The sequence below is a fragment of the Lepidochelys kempii genome, chromosome 5 (genome assembly GCF_965140265.1).
Source record: "Lepidochelys kempii isolate rLepKem1 chromosome 5, rLepKem1.hap2, whole genome shotgun sequence".
NCBI lineage: Eukaryota > Metazoa > Chordata > Testudines > Cheloniidae > Lepidochelys > Lepidochelys kempii.
The window spans coordinates 51,596,813-51,618,929 of NC_133260.1; the positions used below are offsets into that span (position 1 = coordinate 51,596,813).

The 22,117-nt window shown below is 41.4% G+C and overlaps 1 protein-coding gene across 5 annotated transcripts in view; it reads right to left on the reverse strand.

The window, feature by feature from the left end:
- Nucleotides 1-22,117, reverse strand: part of DHFR (dihydrofolate reductase) — a 40,321-nt gene that overhangs the window by 693 nt on the left and 17,511 nt on the right. For all 5 annotated transcript variants that reach the window (XM_073344368.1, XM_073344370.1, XM_073344369.1 and 2 more), the window contains 2 exons: nucleotides 16,694-16,820; nucleotides 266-381 (listed from right to left, as the gene is read on the reverse strand). In XM_073344368.1, the coding sequence (XP_073200469.1) occupies nucleotides 266-381; nucleotides 16,694-16,820 (243 nt within the window). The remainder of the gene's footprint in view (nucleotides 1-265; nucleotides 382-16,693; nucleotides 16,821-22,117) is intronic.

The window sequence follows — 22,117 nt, forward strand, 5'->3', positions numbered from 1 at the left end:
ACTACATTGGACAAGGACTCCATTAATTAATTCTTTTGAATTAAACTACTTTTCCCTTTAATACATGGCATATTCTTTCTGGGCCATAATATTCAAATAAAAAAAAATTCTGGAAAATGTACATAGCAGAAAATGAGAGCAGAATATGGCCCTAAATGACATTAAAAAATAATTCAAAGTTGATTCTGAAGTCTTTCATTTTTCTGCTATTTGAAGGTAAACTGTAGCCCATCATACCAGATTATTAACACATCTTGATACTTACTCTGGGAGACGTTTGTATTTCTTCAAATCAATTTCTGGAAAAAATGTGTCACTTTCAAACTCCTGCAAAATTCTTGTCACAAACAATCGCTGGTGAACTGGCTTCTCCATTGCTGCCTGAAAAACCAAAACAAAGGGTTAAAATTTTAGTTCTTTCTACACCACCACAACTAGGAAAATGGAGGATTATTTTTGTCATGGAGATTTTTAATGTAGATTTTGATTGAGAATTATTTTTAGTCAAACATGTATATAAAAAAGTATCCAGTAGATTTCTCATTTCAAATGCTACTTTTCTTTGCCATTTTTCCACATTCTTGTCCTCAATATCTGCACCAAACATCCCCAGAGTAATGTCCAAAAAGAACCAAGAGATCAGAGTTTTAGAATGGCAACATTTGTCACAGTAACTGTATAGGGAACCATAAATTCTGACACTACGTATACAGATGAAATTTAAGAGTCTTCTATGTATTGTGATTATAGAAGAGGACTGGTAGTCAAGAAATGTTAGTTCTATTTCTGGCTCCATCCAGTTTAAAGTGTGATCTTGGGCAAATAATTATTTTTTTGTCCCAGTCTCATCTTTTAAATGGTGATAATACCTACTGTGACATTCTGTGCCCCCAAGGAAAAAGGCTGTACCCCATACTCACCATGGTGATATGATTATGATTTTGTTTTGTACAAAGTATGCCCTGTGAAGGTACCATTCTAAAAGTCTTAATCTGTTGAACATTATATCCTGTTAAGTTGTATGTGGTATCATGGTATATGAAGTTATAAAGTTTTGCTATGTTTGTGCTACTGAAACAGGTTGTGAGGTTGGGAACACCCACATGCAGCCTTTCAGGTACAACAATAAAAAGGCCAAACAATGTTGATGGTCTATTGAGGAAATACATACACTCACAAGGATTACCGCAGGAACTGGGTACAAAAGAAACCTCTCAGAGATAGCACTACACAATGGAGACTGTTTGACCCAGGTCACAGCAAAAGAGCTTTCCAGCAAGTTGGAAGAAGATATAAAAGAGGGGAAGTGACAACATGAAGGAACCTCACTCTCCCTACAACACAACAGCTGAAAATATCAGAGGGAAAAACTGAACTGAGGGGAAGGGTGAAGAGAGGAGGAGTACTGGTCCCAGGCAAGAAAGAAGAAAGCCCTGCCTGTGTATGAAATGTCAACAAACTGCTTGTACTATTTAACAGGGTGAGACACCGCTTGATTCAAACCCTATCTACTATATTAGGCTTAGATTGCGATTTTGATTTATTTCTTATGGTAATTTACTTTGATCCGTTTGCTATCACTTATAATCACTTGAAATCTATCTTTCTGTAGTTAATAAATCTGTTTTAGTTAAATATATATAAAACAGCTTGGGGAAAAATCTCAGCTCAGGAACAAGGGTTGGTGCATGTCCACTTACCTTTGTAGAAGTGGTGGACTGGGTAATAAATTCATTCTGGTCAGGTTTTTGACCAGGGCTGGACGGTATGGCCCTGGGGTCCTAGTCTGGGGAGCTGGAGGTATTTTGGCTGGAGCCTCTCTATTGTTGGTTAATGCAGTGGCTAGCCCAGCGTTCATGAACACAGCTGGGTATGGCCCCTGCCTGTGGATGTTTGGGTGAGGGCAAACTTGGAGGGCTTTGCAGCTTGTCACAGCAGCACAGTGCAAGAGGGAGTCCAGAGGTGAGACAGAGGACTCAGTGATAACCCAGTTTCAGGTGGCACCGGGTGGGTGGGTGGGCACGGCGGGAAACACATCACACCTACTTCACTTCCCTTACTTCTGCCGACAATTTAAAACAAAGTACAAGTATCTGAGACACTTATTCTTGGGTTAGTCTTCCACTTGCCAATCCCAAAACATTCAAAAATCATGAGACCTTAACAATTATTTTATTTTGCCTTCTGATTTTTGAGTCTATAAGGTGTAGTTGGGTCACATTTTTAAACTGTTTTCTGCACCAATAAGGGTTTGAAAATAATTTAAAAAAAATACATGGAAGCTTGGATTCTCATGTAAACATTTGTCTGCAAAAGCTGGAACTTTTAGTAAACTATCAATACCACAACGTTTGTGATAACAACTATGAGAGTTGGCACTAAAAAAATCTTCCCATCAAGTTGCAGTAATTAAACTTAGTGAGAGCTGGAAATCTGAAGTAGGTCCAATTGCTTTTGCTCCAGTACGGACAAAAGACAGTGCACAGCTTGCCCACTCACCCCTGCACAGCAAAACTGCACGAGTATCACTATGTATGCTGTCCACAACTGGAATCCTCTAACACTAGGGCCCTACCAAATTCACGGCCAGGAAAAACTTATCATGTACCATGAAATCTGGTCTTTTGTGTACTTTTACCCTCTATTATAAAAGTACCCTATACTATAGGGTAAAAATACACAGCATTTCTCAAACTGGGGGTCTCGACCCAAAAGGAGGTCGCAAGGCTATTGTAGGGGGTCATAGTATTGCCGCTCTTCTATGCTGCCTTCAGAGCTGGGCACCTGGCCAGCAGCTGTTGCTCTCCAGCCACTCAGCTCTGTAGTAATAAGGGTGGCAATACCGTGACCCCCTCCTCCCAATAGCCTTGCAACCCCCTTTTAGTTTGGGACCCCCAAGTTTGTGAAACGCTGAGTCTGAAGGGCTTTACATGTTTATATTTTGTTGTTTTTAAAATATATATGCATATTTTGTTACAACATGGTGAAATTTAAGATTTAAATATCTGAAACCATGAAATTCAAGATTTTTAAAATGCAATTACTGTGAAATTTACAAAAAAGGACCATGAATTTGGGAGGGCCCTGTCTAGCACCTAAAGATTCTATAAATTATTGGCCAATTGTCTATTGCTAGAAAGCTGCTCATTCTGCCAAAACCGAAATATTTGTACACTTAGAATCATAGAATTTCAGGGTTGGAAGGGACCCCAGAAGGTCATCTAGTCCAACCCCCTGCTCGAAGCAGGACCAATTCCCAGTTAAATCATCCCAGCCAGGGCTTTGTCAAGCCTGACCTTAAAAACCTCTAAGGAAGGAGATTCTACCACCTCCCTAGGTAATGCATTCCAGTGTTTCACCACCCTCTTAGTGAAAAAGTTTTTCCTAATATCCAATCTAAACCTCCCCCACTGCAACTTGAGACCATTACTCCTCGTTCTGTCATCTGCTACCATTGAGAACAGTCTAGAGCCATCCTCTTTGGAACCACCTCTCAGGTAGTTGAAAGCAGCTATCAAATCCCCCCTCATTCTTCTCTTCTGCAGGCTAAACAATCCCAGCTCCCTCAGCCTCTCCTCATAAGTCATGTGTTCTAGACCCCTAATCATTTTTGTTGCCCTTCGCTGGACTCTCTCCAATTTATCCACATCCTTCTTGTAGTGTGGGGCCCAAAACTGGACACAGTACTCCAGATGAGGCCTCACCAATGTCGAATAGAGGGAAACGATCATGTCCCTCGATCTGCTCGCTATGCCCCTACTTATACATCCCAAAATGCCATTGGCCTTCTTGGCAACAAGGGCACACTGCTGACTCATATCCAGCTTCTCGTCCACTGTCACCCCTAGGTCCTTTTCCGCAGAACTGCTGCCTAGCCATTCGGTCCCTAGTCTGTAGCTGTGCATTGGGTTCTTCCGTCCTAAGTGCAGGACGCTGCACTTATCCTTATTGAACCTCATCAGATTTCTTTTGGCCCAATCCTCCAATTTGTCTAGGTCCTTCTGTATCCTATCCCTCCCCTCCACTTACTCATTCAAGTCCCCCCACTACTCTTCAAAGAACAGTCTTCTAAATCCTCCCCTACCATCTCAGCAAGCACCTTTTGAAAAGGAAATTTAAAAGCCTTTTATATTTACATGATTTGTGATTGCATCTCTGACTCATACTAACCTTTGTCTTCATCATTTTTCCCAGGAGAATGTCAAACCAATATGTTCATTCATAACAGTAAGCACTGGCAGGTTGTTTTGGGCTAACATGAATATATAACTACATTTCAAGGTCCCTTCCAGTCCTATATTTTTGTGATTCTCTCTCATGTTAAAAGGTTGCTTTTCTGCTTTGTTTAAAAAATATACTGTAAGGTTTCACCCTGTTTTCCTAAAGTATGTGAAAGGATACCATTACTCATCTAAAACCTACCACCAAAGAATACTGGAGAAATCTCAACTATTTAAACAGACATGCCTACAAAAGAAAATACAACTTTTAAACAGTAATAAATAATTCTATCTGTCCACTGTTAATATTGTAACCCCCTCCCCCAATCTGGTTTGTGGCTGAGACAAGACCACAGCAGCACTTGTCATGCTGACAGACGAGCTACACTTGTGTATGGACTGGGGTACAGATCCATTCTTACAATACTGGATCTCCGTGGCATTTAGTGCTATCAGCTGGAACGAAGAGATCATGTGTATAAGAGATATTAGGGGGATTGCACTAAAATGGTTCCAATTCCTTCTCTCAGACTACACAGAGGGTCATGAGGGGGAAATTGTTATTCTACCTCCATCATCTCATTCATCCTAATACGTCTACTTGAAGCCACAAGGGGAAGTTACATCCACATGAATTCAGATGCCAGACATAAAATAAGAGAAGTAAAAAATATTTTCCAGCTATCCAAGTGTCAGGATTCATCAGCATCTGCATAAGCAGTAGCTGTCTGAAACTAACCCTACGTAAGACAAAGGTAATTCTGGTGCAAAAAAAGTAACAGTGCCACCGTAACACCACCCTCCATCAAATTTGCCTACTTTCAGATTGTTGCATACATCTGGAGCCTCAGAGTTTATAGATTATAAAGGCAGAAGGGACCATTATAATCATCCAGTCAGATCTCCTGTATTACACAGGACATAAAATTTCCATTCCTCACTGATAATGGATGTATAAATAGCTATGCTTATGAAAAAGGCACTCTTCCATCTATGCCTTCATAAGAAGGGCAAAATCTCTTATCAGATTGGCTATTGTGAACCACAAATTCATGATCTATGAGTTTGATTGCTACAATGCAATATACCTAAGGATGGAATTGACAGCCTTAGAAAGGTTCCAAGGAGTTCAAGCTATACCAGTTCACCTGCTTAGCAATAGTGTCTATAGAGGATGCAAGAACTCAGTGCTTTGTTTTTTATACTGGCTCCCCACTAAGTAATTTAAGGTCTGAGACTTCAGTCCTGAGTTTTGAAGCCCTCTTTGTAAATGGGCCAACCAACTTCTGGATGATGTTCTTTGACAGAAGTTCTACTGGAACAATAGAATTGTCAACCACAAAAGTGTGGCCAATGAACACAGAAAACAGAGCTTTCTCTGCAGCTGTCCCATAACTGTGGATCTCACTGCTGGGATATCAGAACAAAAAAACCTCTCCACCTCAAAAACAAAATGCAAATCATACTTTTATAACCTAGTTTTTTCCCCCCACACAATAAGCACAGAAACTAAACAAGTTTCTCTCCACACAGGGAATAGAGAGTGAGAGAGAGAAAAACAGATACCATGTATTTCTTTTTAAAATCTGTAAAACACTCAGATATTATGGTGCTATGTGGTATAAAACCCTAGAAAGAAAAGAAAATATTCATTTTAAAATGTTAGTATGATAAGGAAAAAAGCTCTACAGTATCTGTAAAGATAGTGATGCAAGTTATTAAGCTTTTTCTTCCCCTCAAGGAAAGAAGAGCCTTATTGCATATTGAAACTTGAACATTTCCTGCAGTTGACAAGAACGTCGGGGGGGGGGGGGGGAGAAGAGGAGGGAATAAGCATGGGGAAATAGTTTTACTTTGTGTAATGACCCATCCACTCCCAGTCTCTATTCAAGCCTAAATTAACTGTATCCAGTTTGCAAATTAATTCCAATTCAGCAGTCTCTCCCCCACTATTCCTCAGACATTCTTGTCAGCTGCTGGAAATGGCCCACCTTGATTATCACTACAAAAGGTGTCCCCCCCACCGCTCTCCTGCTGGTAACAGCTCACCTTAGGTGATCACTCTGGTTACAATGTGAATGGTAACACCCATTGTTTCATGTTCTCTGTGTATATAAATCTCCCCACTGTATTTTCCACTGAATGCATCCGATGAAGTGAGCTGTAGCTCACGAAAGCTTATGCTCAGATAAATTGGTTAGTCTCTAAGGTGCCACAAGTACTCCTTTTCTTTTTACGAATATAGACTAACACGGCTGCTACTCTGAAACCAGTCTTTATAAGACTATCCACTTTAAGGAGAGGAAGTTACAACATAGACAAACAAGCGACTCCAGCCTTTTCATAATCATAAAACCAGAAGGGACCACTGTGATCTAATCTGACCTCCTAAATAACACAAACCATAGAAATTCCCTGAATTATTTCCTGTCTGAACGACAGCATATTTTAGAAAACTTTGATTTAAAAATTTAAAATTGCCAGTCTTTCCCCGTGCCTGAAGGAAGCCCGCCAGCAAAAAGTACTGTGTCAAAAGAACATATCGACTGCATCCTTGTCTGAAGTTCTAGCTCCTCTGAGAATCCAGCAGGCAGAGAGAGCTGAAGAGTCTGCAGATCTGTATCTTTTTCTTTTGTCTATTTTTTGTCTTTTGTTTTTATTAGCTGGGAGATAACCCAACCCTTTTATATTTTTTAATCTTAGGATTTGGAAGTATGGTTACCTGTATGAGATAATATTTAAGGAATTACATATCTATACTGAAAATAATGTTGTCAAAGCCTTGGAGTTAAGGCAGGTAACCAAGAGGTGACCTCTTAAACAGGTTCCTTTCAAGCAGGAGACTGCAAATGCTTCTCTCTCTGTCATGTGTGTATTGAGCATTGTATGTCTCACATCAGAGGCCTATTTGCATACTGAGCCTGACACCTGTCGAAAGACTGCAGAAGTCGACAAGATAAGAAATTTAGCAGGGAGAGAGCAACAACAAGAGAGGATTCTGTTTATAGAATCACAGAAGTGTAGGACTGAAAGGGATTCCATAGGTCCCAGTCCCCTGCACTCAAGGTAGGACTACATAATAACTAGCCCATTCCTGACAGGTGTTTGTCTAACCTGTTCTTAAAAACCTCCAATGACAGATTCCATAACCTCCCTAGACAATTTGTTCCCGTGCTTAACTATACTGACAGTTAGGAAGTTTTTCCTAATGTCCAACCTAAACCACCCTTGCTGTAATTTAAGCCCATTGCTTCTTGTCCTATCCTCAAAGGTTAATGAGAACAATTTTTCACCCTCCTCCATATTACACCTTTTATGTACTTAAACTGTTATGTCTGTGCTCAGTCTTCTCTTCTCTAGACTAAATAAACGCAATTTTTCAATCTTTCCTCATAGATCATATTTTCAGGCCTTTAATCTCTTTTGTTGCTCTCCTCTGGACTTCCCCCAATTTGTCCACATCTTTCCTTCCTAGGCAGTCATTTATGAATAAGGCTATGATTATGTCATAGAATCCGTGACTTCCATTGGTCTCTGTGATATTTTTTGCCCCAAGGCTGGAGATCCCAGCTGCCCCCCACCCCACAGCTCTCAGCCCCTACCCTGATGGGGGAACCCCCTACAGCTGCCTAGCTGTGGTGGGAGGCTGGGGGACTGTGCAGCAGCCCAGCCCCTGCAGGAAGAGGGGGGACCCTGGAGCTCCCACTTGCTGCAGGTGGCAGGGAACGCCCTGGAGCTCCCTGCTGCTGCATGGGGGGTGACCCTGGAGCTCCCACTCATTGCAGCAGTTAGGGCCTCCCAGAGCCCTAACAGCAGTGAGTGCTGAGCTGAACCCACCTCCCCATTTTGTCAGGGATATTTTTAGTAAGCAGTGTCTGTGAATTTGTGTTTATTGCCCGTGACCTGTCCATGACTTTTACTAAAAATATCCATGACAAAACCTTAGCCTTATTTATGAATAAAGACAATGGATTGTGGAGGTATATCTTGGAGTACAGAAGTACACTCTGGATCCTTCACCTTGGAGATAAGCTGACCGCATGTCTTGTCTTATGAAAAAGGGATTGCAGCCTGCCTGGTTGGAAAGCGTTGCTAAGCAATACCTGAGACTACCTTTTAATTAAGTCTAGGCTCCAGAATGCTTGTTATGATTTTACTTTACATGTAACCATTTGTTTCCAATATTTCTACTTGCTATGAATTGAATCTCTATCCTTTCTTAAATAATTTTTCACTTGTTTTCACTACAAACTTATTTAAGTGCTGTGTGTTAAGCAGAGCAGTGATCTGTTGTGTAACTGGTAAGCTGGTATTTACTGCTTCATTGGAAGCAGCGGATCTGTCAATACTATCAGTGTCCAGTGGAATAGGGGCTTTACATTCCAGGGAGATGATCTAAGGGCTTGAGGGTTGGAGCGTGCCTATTGCTAAACTGGAGAGAGCAAGGCCTGTTTTAGACACAGAGAGGAGTGCTTATGTTGCCTGTGGCTGGTCGAGTACAGAAGTTGACCCGCTGTAGGCATAGACAAGGCTTTCTTACGCTAAGGGCAGGTGGTAGTGAGGTGCCGCACAACCCTGGTTATTACAGTCACAATAATATCACCTCTGTTCAAGCTGGAAGAAAAGATTAACTGCCACAACAGAACAGAATTCTAAGAAGGAATCTTAACTGGCTCTGAAGTTGTAGTTTAGACATTACCTAATCTGGTTTCAGTATTAAGCTTTTAATCAGCTCTAAATCACAGATTAGACTGAGGTTGGTAAAATTCTTTAGTTTGGGTTTATAACCAAGTGGATAGTCATTTTCTTAGAATCCCCTTTAGAACTTAAAGAATGATTATTTCTAGAACTACTTTGATGACTTAACTCATTTTATGATTTAATTCCATTCTGATGTTGACTAATTTTTTGATTTGACCTTGATTTGATAGCTGTGTTGTTTTATTTTTAGTTTATTAACAACTTTGATATTTTCTTGATTTTATTTTTGGTTTAAGTGTGTTAAACAAAATTTATAAAGAAATGGACTAACATTTCTTTCAATAAGTAACACGACTTCAGAACCTTTGAAGGACCTGCATGGCTATTAGCCAGTCAACCTATAAACTTGACCAGCTCTTCCCATTTATTCTTTAGGTCTACTGGTTAATCAATGATCTGCTGAGCAAATTGTGAGAACCACTGTAGCTTGATAAACCAGTTATTCTCACTGCATAACGTGGCAAACCGAAATGGGGACGTGAAAAAATTTCAGGGGAGTCACAACCAGCCTACCTCTTCCTCCATTTTAAAAATATTTTTGTTGAAAAAGCAAAACAAGAAATGAGAATTTAAACAACAAAACAGCACAAACTGATGCAGTGGTGCCTGACTGGATTGGCAGGCAGCCTGAAAACAATACTATAGGTGTGGCTTGCTACGTTCTGCTCATTCAAAGCCTCATGAACTCTGCAAATTCTGCAGCTATGGAAATTGGCATTTGTCCAATATGGCACAGCATTTTTTCCCCTCAGAATTTGCTACAGCCAAGTATCTGACACTTTGATTTGCCTCCCTGCCCTGCTGGGAGCTATCTGCAGCTTTCGCTTAAGGAGACAATAACCAGAGTACAGTTTATGCTCTCTGCAATGTTCCATGCAGCAGAGTGGTCAAAATCATCCTCCTTCTGCCCTTTTCTTCCATTTCCCCCTCCTTCTGTGTATATGTGCTTCCAGCTTGACTTTCTTCTCCAGTGTACACAGACCAAAGCATACACCAGAATGTACTGCAGTAGCTGACAAACTTCACAGATGTGCTACAGTAGTGGACAAAGGATTCTGGGTGTGCATACAGCCATCGAAAAGAGGGAGCACTGAGCCAAGAGGAGATCAAACATCCATCCACTGAATTCCTCAACTGAAGGCTTATGGATTCATTAAAGCAGAATCCTTTGTTAATTCGTGGCTATCCGGTAAAAATGAAATTGTCTAACTATCAAACTTAGTATCATTATGAATAGTTAAAGCTGCCAAGCCTCATAAACAGGGAACATTGACTGCAACCTGTGTCCCAATGCAACTAATCTTATGTAGACGTCTTCTGCTGCAGCCAGTCAAGTTAAAGCAATTCCCCTCCTAGGATGCAATCAACTGATAAATTCAGGAAATGGCTGCCAGTGTTCACGACCGTTGTTCGTAGGAGTTCAGGTGAGCAGTACCACCACTTCTCTACAGAACTGAATGAAACCACAGATGTCTGCATTCCAACTTTATCATTTTCCCTGTGTGAGTGGGAAAGATCCATACGTGAACACTTCCTATTTTTGCAGCCCACTGACAAGATGTGCTATGGGGAGGGATAGAGGGGAGAATATCTGAAGCTTTCTAGCAATCTGTTTTTGCAGCTGAGTTAGGGTGGCATTTCTGCATTGGTATTTGCACTGACTGTGCCTGAGTTATGGTAGGAAAACACAGTGATCTGGCAACTAGCATCCAATCTATTGCACCCCAAGTAATTTGGACACATTATTCACTCCACCTGGGAGCTTTGGATCTAAAGTGGATTCCAGCAGAACAGAAAGGTACATAAGACTACAAAAGTTGTGAACTTTAACCAATGCTTCACTGTTTTAGGTGAGGAAACAGACACTCCACATTTACAGATCCTTTTGCACACTGAAATTTGTCTTTTTTGTGTGGCAAAATTTTGAGTGGCTTGTTTGAACTCAAAGCACACAAGGATTTTCCTGGCTGAATGAGCCACTGACCTATCCTTTCCACATTGCTAAATTGGAGGTGGTTGTGGTTAGAAAGGTGGGTCCCAGAATGGTAGAGGTTGATAACCACTGTGATGCACAATACTTTTTGTAATTAAATGTAGCAAACAAGATTCAGAAATCAGATTGAGAAAGGAAACTGATCCATGAACAATGTCAGATAGTTATTTAAAGTAAGGAAAAATGTGTGTGTGTGTGGGGGGGGAGGTTAGCGGTATTGAACAGATTAATAAAGGGGAATAGAGTGTATTCTGAACTCCTTGCCAATAAGCTGCTTTAGCTACTGCCAATAAGAACATATTTAATTCTGCAATTAAGTTTCTTACGGTGTGAATAATTTAGACTTTTACAGTGCAATTTACCATGTAATGCTTTTTGAAAAATAATTGATATACCATCAAATTGCTGCTATTGTCTTCAACAGAATCGAACAATGCTAATGTTCTCACTTTTAAAATGGTTGTCCACTCTTCAAATAAAACTTCTTGGTTTCTCGTGTGTAGAACCCATTCTAGAACGAGGTTTAACTTTCAAGGAATTTAACTTGAACCTTCCTGCTCCTCAATGTGTCATGGTGAAACTGACTGAGAACAAGTAATTCCTCAGTCTACAATATGCTGTGCTTCATTTACAGCAAGAACAGGATCCACACAGAAAGACGACAACAAATTGGGAATCTCCAGATTAATTCTCACCAACTGGTGAATTTGGCGCTAATGGGAAAAGATAATATTTAAAAAGCTGTTTTCTCAGAAGTGTGTGTTTGCGGCAGGTCATCTTTAAAAGTTTATTGTGCATAGGGAAATACAAGTGCAGAAATACCAAGATACAGAGTAGTCAAAATACACCTCTGAAGTATTTTCACCAAAAACAAACAAATCCATTCCCAATCTTTTTCCCTGCTGCCCCATTCCTTCCCCTAAACAAAAATAATAATATCTATCATGCAGTCAAACATTTTAATCATATGGTGATTTCTTGCTGGATTTAAATTAGGCTTGATGTAGTCAACCTGGAATTATAAAATAGGCATACTGGATAAAGATAGTTTAATTAAGTTTCTTGGAAAACTCCTGAACCAACCTCCCATCCAGATGGCGAGTGTGACAGGGTGGGACTCACCACTGCAGTGCCTCCTACTAGATGTTTTGGAAATTAGCTCTGCACCCTCTTCTGGTGGTATCTCGCCTGTCGTCACCTCTGCTCCTGGATCTGTGTTGCCCCAAGGACTGCGGTGTCCTCTTCATGACACAGCCCTTAGTCTGTGCTACACTCAGTGTCCCCCGCTTCCGGGGGACAGTATCGCAGTCCCTCAGTCCAGCCACTTCCTCAGTGGCAAGTGTGGGCGGGAGGGGGGGAAAGGTGACAATCCAGGGGTGCTTGTGGCGCCCCCTCCGACTCCTCTGTAGATCTCCCTGGGCCACTTCCCCACAGTCCCAGCACCCTCTTTGCCTTTGCCTCAGGGCCTCAGCCTGCAGATCCCTGGAGCCTGCCAGGAGCTGCCTTTAGCTCCCCAGGTCTTTGCCTGCCAGATGCTTGCTGTCCTCTGCCTGCTAGGCAGCCAGTCCTCCTCAAGATCCAGGGAGTGACTGAAGGTGCTCTGCTCCCCATCCCTTCTTATATGGGCAAGTCTGGCCCGGATTGGCTGCTCCTTGCAGCCCCTCTCTGATTGGCTGCCTCCAGCGCAGCCTCCCTAAAGCTCTATTAACCCCTTATGGGCCAGTATGGGCAGATGCCCCAGCACAGAGAGGAAGATATCAAAGTTCTGGAGTTAATAGGCCTACATTTTGTGGCCTGCTGGATGTCCAGTTGCATTCTAACAAGTATAACCTGTATCCAGAGGGAAAAAATAGAATAATCCAACACAATCCCTAACCTCTTGGTGTCCATTCCATGAGACACAGATGAACAGACTTCTCAAGACACATTAGCATGACAGCTTATTCCAGAGAGAAAGGCTTAAAAGGGAAGTCAGTGCCCTCATTCCGTGTTGTGAATACTAAGATAACAAAGGTCAGTCTGGGGATACCAGAAATATCATGGTTCTCTCCTACACCAGCCTTTCCAGTATTCCAGGAAGTTAGGAATGGAAAGGACTGAAGTCATTAGATGACATTTACCCCTGGTTTAAAGTCTAGTGGTTAAACAGGATATTTACCACTAACGTCCCAGAGATCATTGAACCTGCTGACAATATTCTGAAGCCAATGGCCACAAAGTGCATTCGAGGAGGTATGATCAATAAAGTAGAAGGATGAAGTTCCCAGTTGTCTGGGATTAATCTGGGTGTAAATTAACTCAGTTATGCTGATATCTTGCCCTGCAGCATGAGGTGATGTTTGGATCATAAGCAGATTCTGAGAGCGTCCACCCTGGCTGTGTTTATACACTGCTGAGCTGGGGTCTATAGGAATGTGAAAGATCTTGCTTCTTTAAGGCTCCACTGAAGTGAAAAGTGGGCAAGCCAGAATTCCCTGGACAATATTTCCTTTAGAGTCTATGTTTTTTAAGCCAACTTGGTCACGAGACATCTCCTAGTCCTTCCACTCTCTTGCCTGCACACGGATTCAGAGAACAGAAACAACTGTAGTCCATGAGCTCACCTAAGCATCCCTACACCAAAAGAGGCAGAGAAGAGGTGAGGCTAGAGTCCCTCACAGTGACCAGCTGAGAAGAGCACAGGCTACGTTATCTTAAAGGGTGATGCAATGGCTGTTCTTCTCAGGATCTCCAGGCAGCATTGTCTTTGAGGCACACTGTCTCCTGAATCTTCCATTTAAGAGGTGGTGGCTCATTACTGCCTCCAACATGGGCGTGCATCTAATAATAAAAACTGGCCCTATACCTTCATTAAGTCACACAAAGTAGTACGATCAAAATAAAGCTTTAAAAAGCAGATATCTACTATCAATGGATAAAATGATTCATTTAAATTAACAGCAGGCATTTAGTATCCACACAGATAATTTTCTACCTGCACGTCTCTACATGGTAATCTTCCAGAAGTCTTTATCACACAACTACAGTACATCCCTGATGTAAGCACTAAAAATATTACCTTCACTTTTCATCACTTATAATTAAAATCATAATGCTAGTTTAAATGCACAATTCCGTACACAACTGTCAGATTTTTCTCAGTAAGCTACAAGCTTTCACAAAATCTCTTGATTAGATACTTGAAATAATGGAAACAGTTAAATTTAAAATCAGATTCTATTATGTTGATCAAGCCGCTTTTGATCAAGTCTGTTTATCGTATCCACCTTGCAAATTATTATTTTTCTAAACAAGGGTAGGTGTGCTGTGGTTCCAAATAGCATTGTTGTCTGCAAGGCAGCAAAAAACAGTGCACAAGATAAAAACAGTTAACTAGGTTAGAAGTCTACAGTACAGAATAAATTCACTGTAAGAGGAGGGAACATTAAAATACATATTTTGAACCACTGGATGTGCAAGAAGAAATTACTTCTGCGTAAGTTGCCCTTTCTTCTGAACTGCAGACAGAAACTGTCATAAATATAAAGGGAAGGGTAATCACCTTTCTGTATACAGTGCTATAAAATCCCTCCTGGCCAGAGGCAAAACCCTTTCACCTGTAAAGTGTTAATAAGCTAAGATAACCTTGCTGGCACCTGACCAAAATGACCAATGAGGAGACAAGATACTTCAAATCTGGAGTGGGGGGAACAAAGGGTTCGTCTGTTTGTGTGATGCTTTTGCCAGGAACAGATCTGCCAGGAACAGATCAGGAATGCAGCCGTACAACTGTTAATTAGTAAGTAATCTAGCTAGAAATGTGCTAGATTTCCTTTTGTTTAATGGCTAGTAAAATAAGCTGCGCTGGATGGAATGTATATTCCTGTTTGTATCTTTTTGTAACTTAAGGTTTTGCCTAGAGGGATTCTCTATGTTTTGAATCAGATTTCCCTGTAAGGTATTTACCATCCTGATTTTACAGAGGTGATTCTTTTACCTTTTCTTTAATTAAAATTCTTCTTTTGAGAACCCGATTGATTTTTCATTGTTCTTAAGATCCAAGGGTTTGGGTCCGTGTTCACCTGTACAAATTGGTGAGAATTTTTAATCAAACCTTCCCCAGGAAAGGGGGTATAGGGCTTGGGGGGATATTTTGGGGGAAGACGTCTCCAAGTGGGCTCTTTCCCTGGTCTTTATGTAAGGCACTTGGTGGTGGCGGCAGCATACGGTTCAAGGACAAGGCAAAGTTTGTACCTTGGGGAAATTTTTAACCTAAGCTAGTAAGAATAAGCTTAGGGAGGTCTTTCATGCAGGTCCCCACATCTGTATCCTAGAGTTCAGAGTGGGGAAGAAACCTTGACAGAAGCCAAGTCAACTCTCTTGTTCCCATTTTGTAATTACGCCAAATCTGAAAAAAGAGTTCCACCAAAAAAGGTATCTTCATTAAATATGGAAGCAGAGGGCTCAGATGTTGGGTAATGAAGGGTAACTACTATTTCTATATTTTCCTTTACAAGTTGTTCAAGAAACTGGGCATAAAGCTAGGTAAGCATCTTGTGGGGGAAAAAAACCTGCACTAAACGATTTCAAGATAGCAGATTAGTGAGATAATAATGTGAAAGATTAAAATATTTTTTAAAACAATGTATTTCTTACAATTATTAAATGAACTTATGATTGAATAAGAACTTAGTGACACCTAATTTTCCATTACAGGGAAAAGATATACATTTACTTTAATCAGTTATAGTGAGGCGGGTTCAAGAAACATACCTTTTTGTAAAGTACACATTGAGGTTGGCAGAACATTGATCTAGAATCGATGATCACTGATAATTTTTTCCATGCTCAAAAACATTACCAGACTAAATCTGGTATGAGGGTGTATGTGTGGAGAGAGAGAGTGTCCAGAAGAAGCTGATAATGGTTAACGAGGTGGCTTTGTGGGGATAGGGATGGTGTCAGGGGTAGCTGAAACCTGTTGTGTGGATAAGGGAAGATGAGTGGTTTGGGATGGGAGTGTCTGCATGGGGCATGGCTGGTTGCTAGGTGGAGGAGGTTAGGGCCAACACTAGGTACACGCCTCACTTTCTGTCTCCACTACTATCTCTGCTTGTTGCTGCTGCCGCCTCACTGCTTGCCTGCTCTTCCCAGAATTCCTTTTGCTTCCACACAGGTCCACAGTACCTTCTAGTGGCCATGAGCTGCAACTGCAGGGCCCTTCCTGCAGCCCAGCTGTAGGATTAGATAAGTATAATGTAAAGGGTTAAATTAGCTTAGCTAAAAATTTATACATGCTTTGCAGTTTGTTGTAAAGTGCAGATGGGTAGCAGTTGTGGAAAGGCCTTGAAAGATGGTATGTTTGATTGCAAATACTGGACCTGGAATATGGCTGATAAGATAGGAGGAAAGTCTTTGAAGAAACCCCAATTATCAAAGATGGTTCTAACTGGTTTTAGCAAAGGAAAGGATTCGAGAAATAGTGGCCATAGTCATATGTATGTGGTAAATAAGGTATAAAAAGGTCAACTTTTGAGAGTTTGTTGCTAGTAGCTGCCTATCCAGTTGGAGCCAGCCAATATGGCTTTGAGCATCCCCAGTGCTAGTCCTGTCATAAGTACTTGATCAATACAATTACAAGTTATTGTATGCGTGTGCTAACTGCTGAGCCATCTGGCTCCCACCTCTCATGGTCCCACAATACCATTTTAAGAGTATTAATTTAGTGTTCCAACTGTACCTTATAAACAGAACTGCCTCCGATGATCCAAACCATGTCTACCTTACTTTTTAACTCTGGTGAGTCCAGAAGAACTAAAGCATCATCCAGACTTTTGGCAAGGTAATCTGCTCCTTTTGGGGTTTCCCTAGAAAATAAAGTTTTATTGCTTAATAGCTGTAGAGTGTGTTCGCCATGATAGTGTAATTTAAGTAGCTACTTTATATTTTGTCTAAATTTGTTTATAAACATGTCCAAATACATTTTACATTTAGCACAATCTTTAGCAACAAGGTAGACTTTTTTTAAAATAAGAAGTTTAATTAAAAGTTCCCACCATACAGTGGAATAGAATCTTCTGCATTACAAATCAGCATTTTATTTTAACAAACAACTAATTAAGTTGTATTATAAATTATGGGGTTTAAATTTTGTATTGGATATTTATTTAAACAACACAAGAGACATAGATTGATAAGTCTAATTAAACTACCAGACTTCTGTTTCAACCTGACTCCTACTAGAATTATGCTTTTCATAATGAAGCTAGACACACAACAATCCCCTCTCTCTAACCCAGGGGTTGGCAACCAGCAGCACGCAAGCCGATTTTTCCTGGCACTCTACTGCCAGCCGGGGTCCCGGCTGCCAGCCTGGGTGAATGAAAACCCAGGCTGGCAGCGGGCTGAGCAGGGCCGGTGGCTAGGACCCTGGTTGGCAGGAGCCGGCGGATGGAACCCCAGACCAGCAGCAGGCTGAGCTGCTCAGCCCGCCGCTGGTCTGGGGTTCCGTCTGCTGGCCCCTCTCAGCCCGCTGCCGGTCTGGAGTTCCGGCCACCGGCCCCTTGCCAGCCAGGGTCTCGGCCACTGGCCCCACTCAGCCCGCTGCTGGCCTGAGTGAACGGAACCCCCAGCTGGCAGCGGGCTGAGCGGAGCCGGCGGCCAGGACCCTGGCTGGTAGAAACCGGCCAAACCCCAGACCACCAGCGGGTGAGCTGCTGTTGGTCTGGGGTTCTGTCTGCCACCCAGCTCAGCCCGGTGACAGTCTGGGGTTCCGGCCGCTGGCCCCTTGCCAGCCGGGGTCCCGGCCATCTGCCCTGCTCAGCCTGCTGCCGGCCTGAGATACCAGCTGCCGGCCCCGCACACCTCGCTGCTGGTCTGGGGTTCTAGCCGCCCAGCCCCCTGCCAGCCGGGGTCCGGGCCTCTGGCCCTGCTCAGCCCTCCTGCTGGCTTGGGGTACCGGTAGCCAGCTCAGGGCTCTGTTCCTGGCCTGGGCCCAGCACTCTGCAGCCCTTATAAAAAATTACACTACAATTAGCTTAAAAACTGGAAAAACTCAAAAAATTTGTATCTGACAGTAATCATTAAAAAAATGTATAATGTTAATAAATACATAGGTTTGATGAAACAAAGTAGCTGTACTTATATGACTGTGCTTAATTTGTGTTTTCAGTGATTTACCCTCTAAAAAAATCTCACATGTCTCGCACCCCCAGAAAGGGCATCTTGCATCCCCAGAAGGTGCATGCACCCCAGGTTAAGAACCACTGCACTAAACTGATAATATCTGCATTTTAATTTAATTTTAAATTAAGCTTCTTAAACATTTTAAAAACCTTCTTTACTTTACATACAACAATAGTTTAGTTATATAATATAGATTTATAGAGAGAGACCTTCTAAAAACATTAAAATGTATTACCGGCACGCAAAACCTTAAGTTAGAGTGAATAAATGAAGACTCGGCACACCACTTCTGTAAGGTTGCCGACCCCTGCTCTAACCCCTGCCAAAAAAACCCAAGTTACTTTAATTTTTCCCTCTCCCCAAAGATGACAATGCTAATTTGAACTTCTATTTGACTGGATGTGCAGTCATTACCTGCAGATTTGAAGCTGTGCCCCAAAAGTTTAGCTTTTAAAGTACTTTAGGTACTACAAACTTCTGTCAATGCACACAATTCTATTAATATAAATCAGGTCTGTACAGGTCTTTGGCTATTTTAGGAAAAAGATTTATAAAATTTATATCATGTAAAACGTATTCTCTTGCAATATTTTCCACCAGTTTTTTTTCTAGTCCAGTGGTTTTCAACTAGGGGTACATGTATCCCTGTCGGTATGCAGAGGTCTTCCAGGGGGTACATCAATTCATCTAGATACTTGCCTAGTTGCACTAGCAAAGTCAGTACAAACTAAAATTTCATACAGACAGTGACTTGTTTATGCTGTTCTACATACTATACACTGAAATGTAAGTACAATATTTTTATTCCAATTGATTTATTTTATAATTATTTGATAAAAAGGAAAAAGTAAGCAATTTTTCAGTAATAATGGCTGTGACACTTTTGTATATTTTGTAAGCAAGTTGTTTTTAAGTGAGGTGTAATTTGGGAATATGCAAGACAAATCAGCTTCCTGAAAGGGGTACAGTAGTGTGGCAAGGTTGAGAACCACTGTTCTAGTCAAATGTCCATAAACAAAAGAAAACAAATCCTCCACAGAATTATGAGTAACACACTACGGTTACATATGCATGCCCAGGTGTTTTTGTTTGTTTGTTTTGTTGAAGAGCAGGATTGGGCCCTCCATTTGTAGACCGATACAATGGCTGATGGGGATACAATACTAAATAGGGTATCCTCTTGAGAAAGTTAAAATTTTGGATGATTACTGAAATCTTTAAATGCTGCAGGGCTAGGAGCAGATGTGTGACATTGCTTAACCCAGTTATGGGCAGCACAGTGTAATGTAGCTAAAATTAGCTACATACTTTCTCCCTACTGCTACTCTTTATAGTTTGGGTGGTCTATCTATCAGATTTCCTGTAGCCAATATGTTCTTTCAAACATTTACACACAGTCCTGTCTTTTAACTGTTTTAACAATTTTGGTCAAATAAAAAGGTTTCTGACTCTTGTTTAATGCACTTCCAGTCTCCTTAGTAATGAAAACAATTACTTCCCCCTACCCCCGCAAACAACAACAATCTTTGCACAGAACAGCATAACAATAGAGCATGGCTCTAGCAGCTGCAAAAATTAACTTCACAGAGTGCTATATATAAAATGAATAAACATCTTCATCACTTCAGGAAAAGCTCTAATCTGCATTACACATTTGCCAAGTGGGATTCCTTTCTACTTTATTTTGGCTTCAATTTACTTTTCACATGCTAAATGCTATTCAGTGCATAATTTCAAGAGTGTTTGGACATGTTACAGTTTTCTTTTATTTGGCTCTACTGAGCAGGGTAGGGGAATAAATTAATAGAGGATCTCAAAATGGGGAAGAATGTAGAAAGAGTCATGAAGAATTATCCAACCTGCAAGACATTTACATTTATTGGCTTCTGGTTACGGATGTTTACAAGTTAACATTTGCTTGTCACTAGGGAGTGTGGTAGCTTAAGAGAAGCATGGAGCAAGGCTCTGAGAAACTGGAAGTATATGTTTTCCCTTGAAGGCTATTACTACCCAAAACAAAACAAAACTAAATAGAAAAAGAAAATCCGCAAAAAGCAACATAAGCAATCAAATTACCAAGCAGTCAAGAAACTATAGAAGTGTGATTAAATGCAGGAACTAGGGAGATTATGAGAAGGCTCAAAATGTCTGCATGTAGATTTGATACACACACATATGATATGTTAAAGTGAATTCAAGAATGCACACATGAAGAATGCTGAATTGACTGCTTTGGATATTGGGGTTATCCACAGAACAGGTGGAGAACAAACCATGACTATCCCACCAACAATGTTCCAGAGGGGCCAGCTCCAGGGGTATGAGAGTAAAATAGTTTCCAGACCCAGATCTGGGTAATAAGATGGCTAATTAATGCCAATTATAATGATGTATGCGCCTGAGAGTGAGAAACATGGAATACTTGTTCCCTGAGAACTGGATTCAAATTAAAATTTATGACATGGGACATTAAAAAATCTCAGAGGGAAACACCTTTTGACCCTGATCCCGCAAGCCCTGTATAGTATGAGGATGGACTGCTGAACCCATACGAATACCCGTTGATTTCAGTGGGGCTCCATGTGAGCACAGCAATCTGCCTGTATATTACACACTGCAGCATGGGATCCTTTGGATTTGAACTGGTGGCATAGGCAAGCACTTCATCTCTATCTCATTAAGCAATCCAGTAGCCTTTATTATGAAGATTCATAGGTGACTGGGAATAAAATTACGGTAGTTTCTCTGGCTCCTGGAAATACCGTAACCTCTCTCTCTTATATCAAGTAACATTGTGGACAACAATTAGGCGGTCCACTCATGTATTGGAACTAGAGTAATGATGTTATGTGGGGTAATAAATGGTTACTAGTTGTTTTTTGAGATGTGTTGCACGCATTCATTCTACTGCAGGTGAGTGTGTGCCCAGTGCATGACTGACAGATTCCCGTCTCCCCTTCGCCTCCCCGTTACCTGTCAGGGTGCCTCGAGTGCCCTCTAGTGCTGCGCATCTCTGCATGAAGATATAAAGTATACAGGGTGGAGCTGTCCTCAACACCCTCCCCCCACCCAGTTTCTCCTTGCTGTACAGACTTCAACAGAGAGGAGAAGGAAGGTGGGTCATGAAATGGACATGTGCAACACATTTCAACAGTACAACAGTTATGGAAAGGTCGGTAACCATTTTTTCTTCTTCAACTGATTACAAATGTTTGTTCCCCTGTAGATGACTCACAAGCAGATTCATCTGGAGGTAGGCCTGCAGTCTATTTGAACAGTGACTGTAGAACAAAAGGCCTGAATCTGGTACTGTTCCTGGACTGATAGGATATAGCGTAATGAAAAGCAAATGTGTGTACTGATGACCAACTTGCGACTTTGCAAATGTCCAGAATAGAAATTTGTGCCAGAAAAGCTTCAGATTCTGCATGTGCCCTAGTTGAACAGGCTAGCTTTCCAGCTGGTGGAGTGACATTAGCCACCTGGTAACACAAATGAATACACAAAGAAATCCAGGAGGAAATCCTCTGAACAGATAGATACTTGTGGCCTTTCCTTCTGTTCACCACCACAATGAACAATTGTGATGATCTAAATGACTTAGTATGGTCCAGGTAAAAGGCTAAAACTCTTCTGATGTCTAATGAGCAGAGCTTTTCTTCATCTCTAGGAGCATGAGGCTTTCAAAAGAAAGTTGGCGAATAGATTGCCTGATTAAAATGAGAGTTGGATACCACTTTTGTCAGGAACCTGATGTGAAAGCAAAGGTAAACCTTGTCCTTAAAGAAGACTGCATAGGGAAGCTCTGAAACCAAAGCTCTCAACTTGCCCACTCTTCTTGTCAAGGTAATTGTGATCAAAAGCGCCACCTTCACAGAGAGGTGGGGTAGAGAATGAATTGCGAGTGGTTTAAAGGACGGTCCCATTAAGTTTGCTAATACCAGGTTCAGCTCCCATGGGAGAATATGTTCTTGTACCT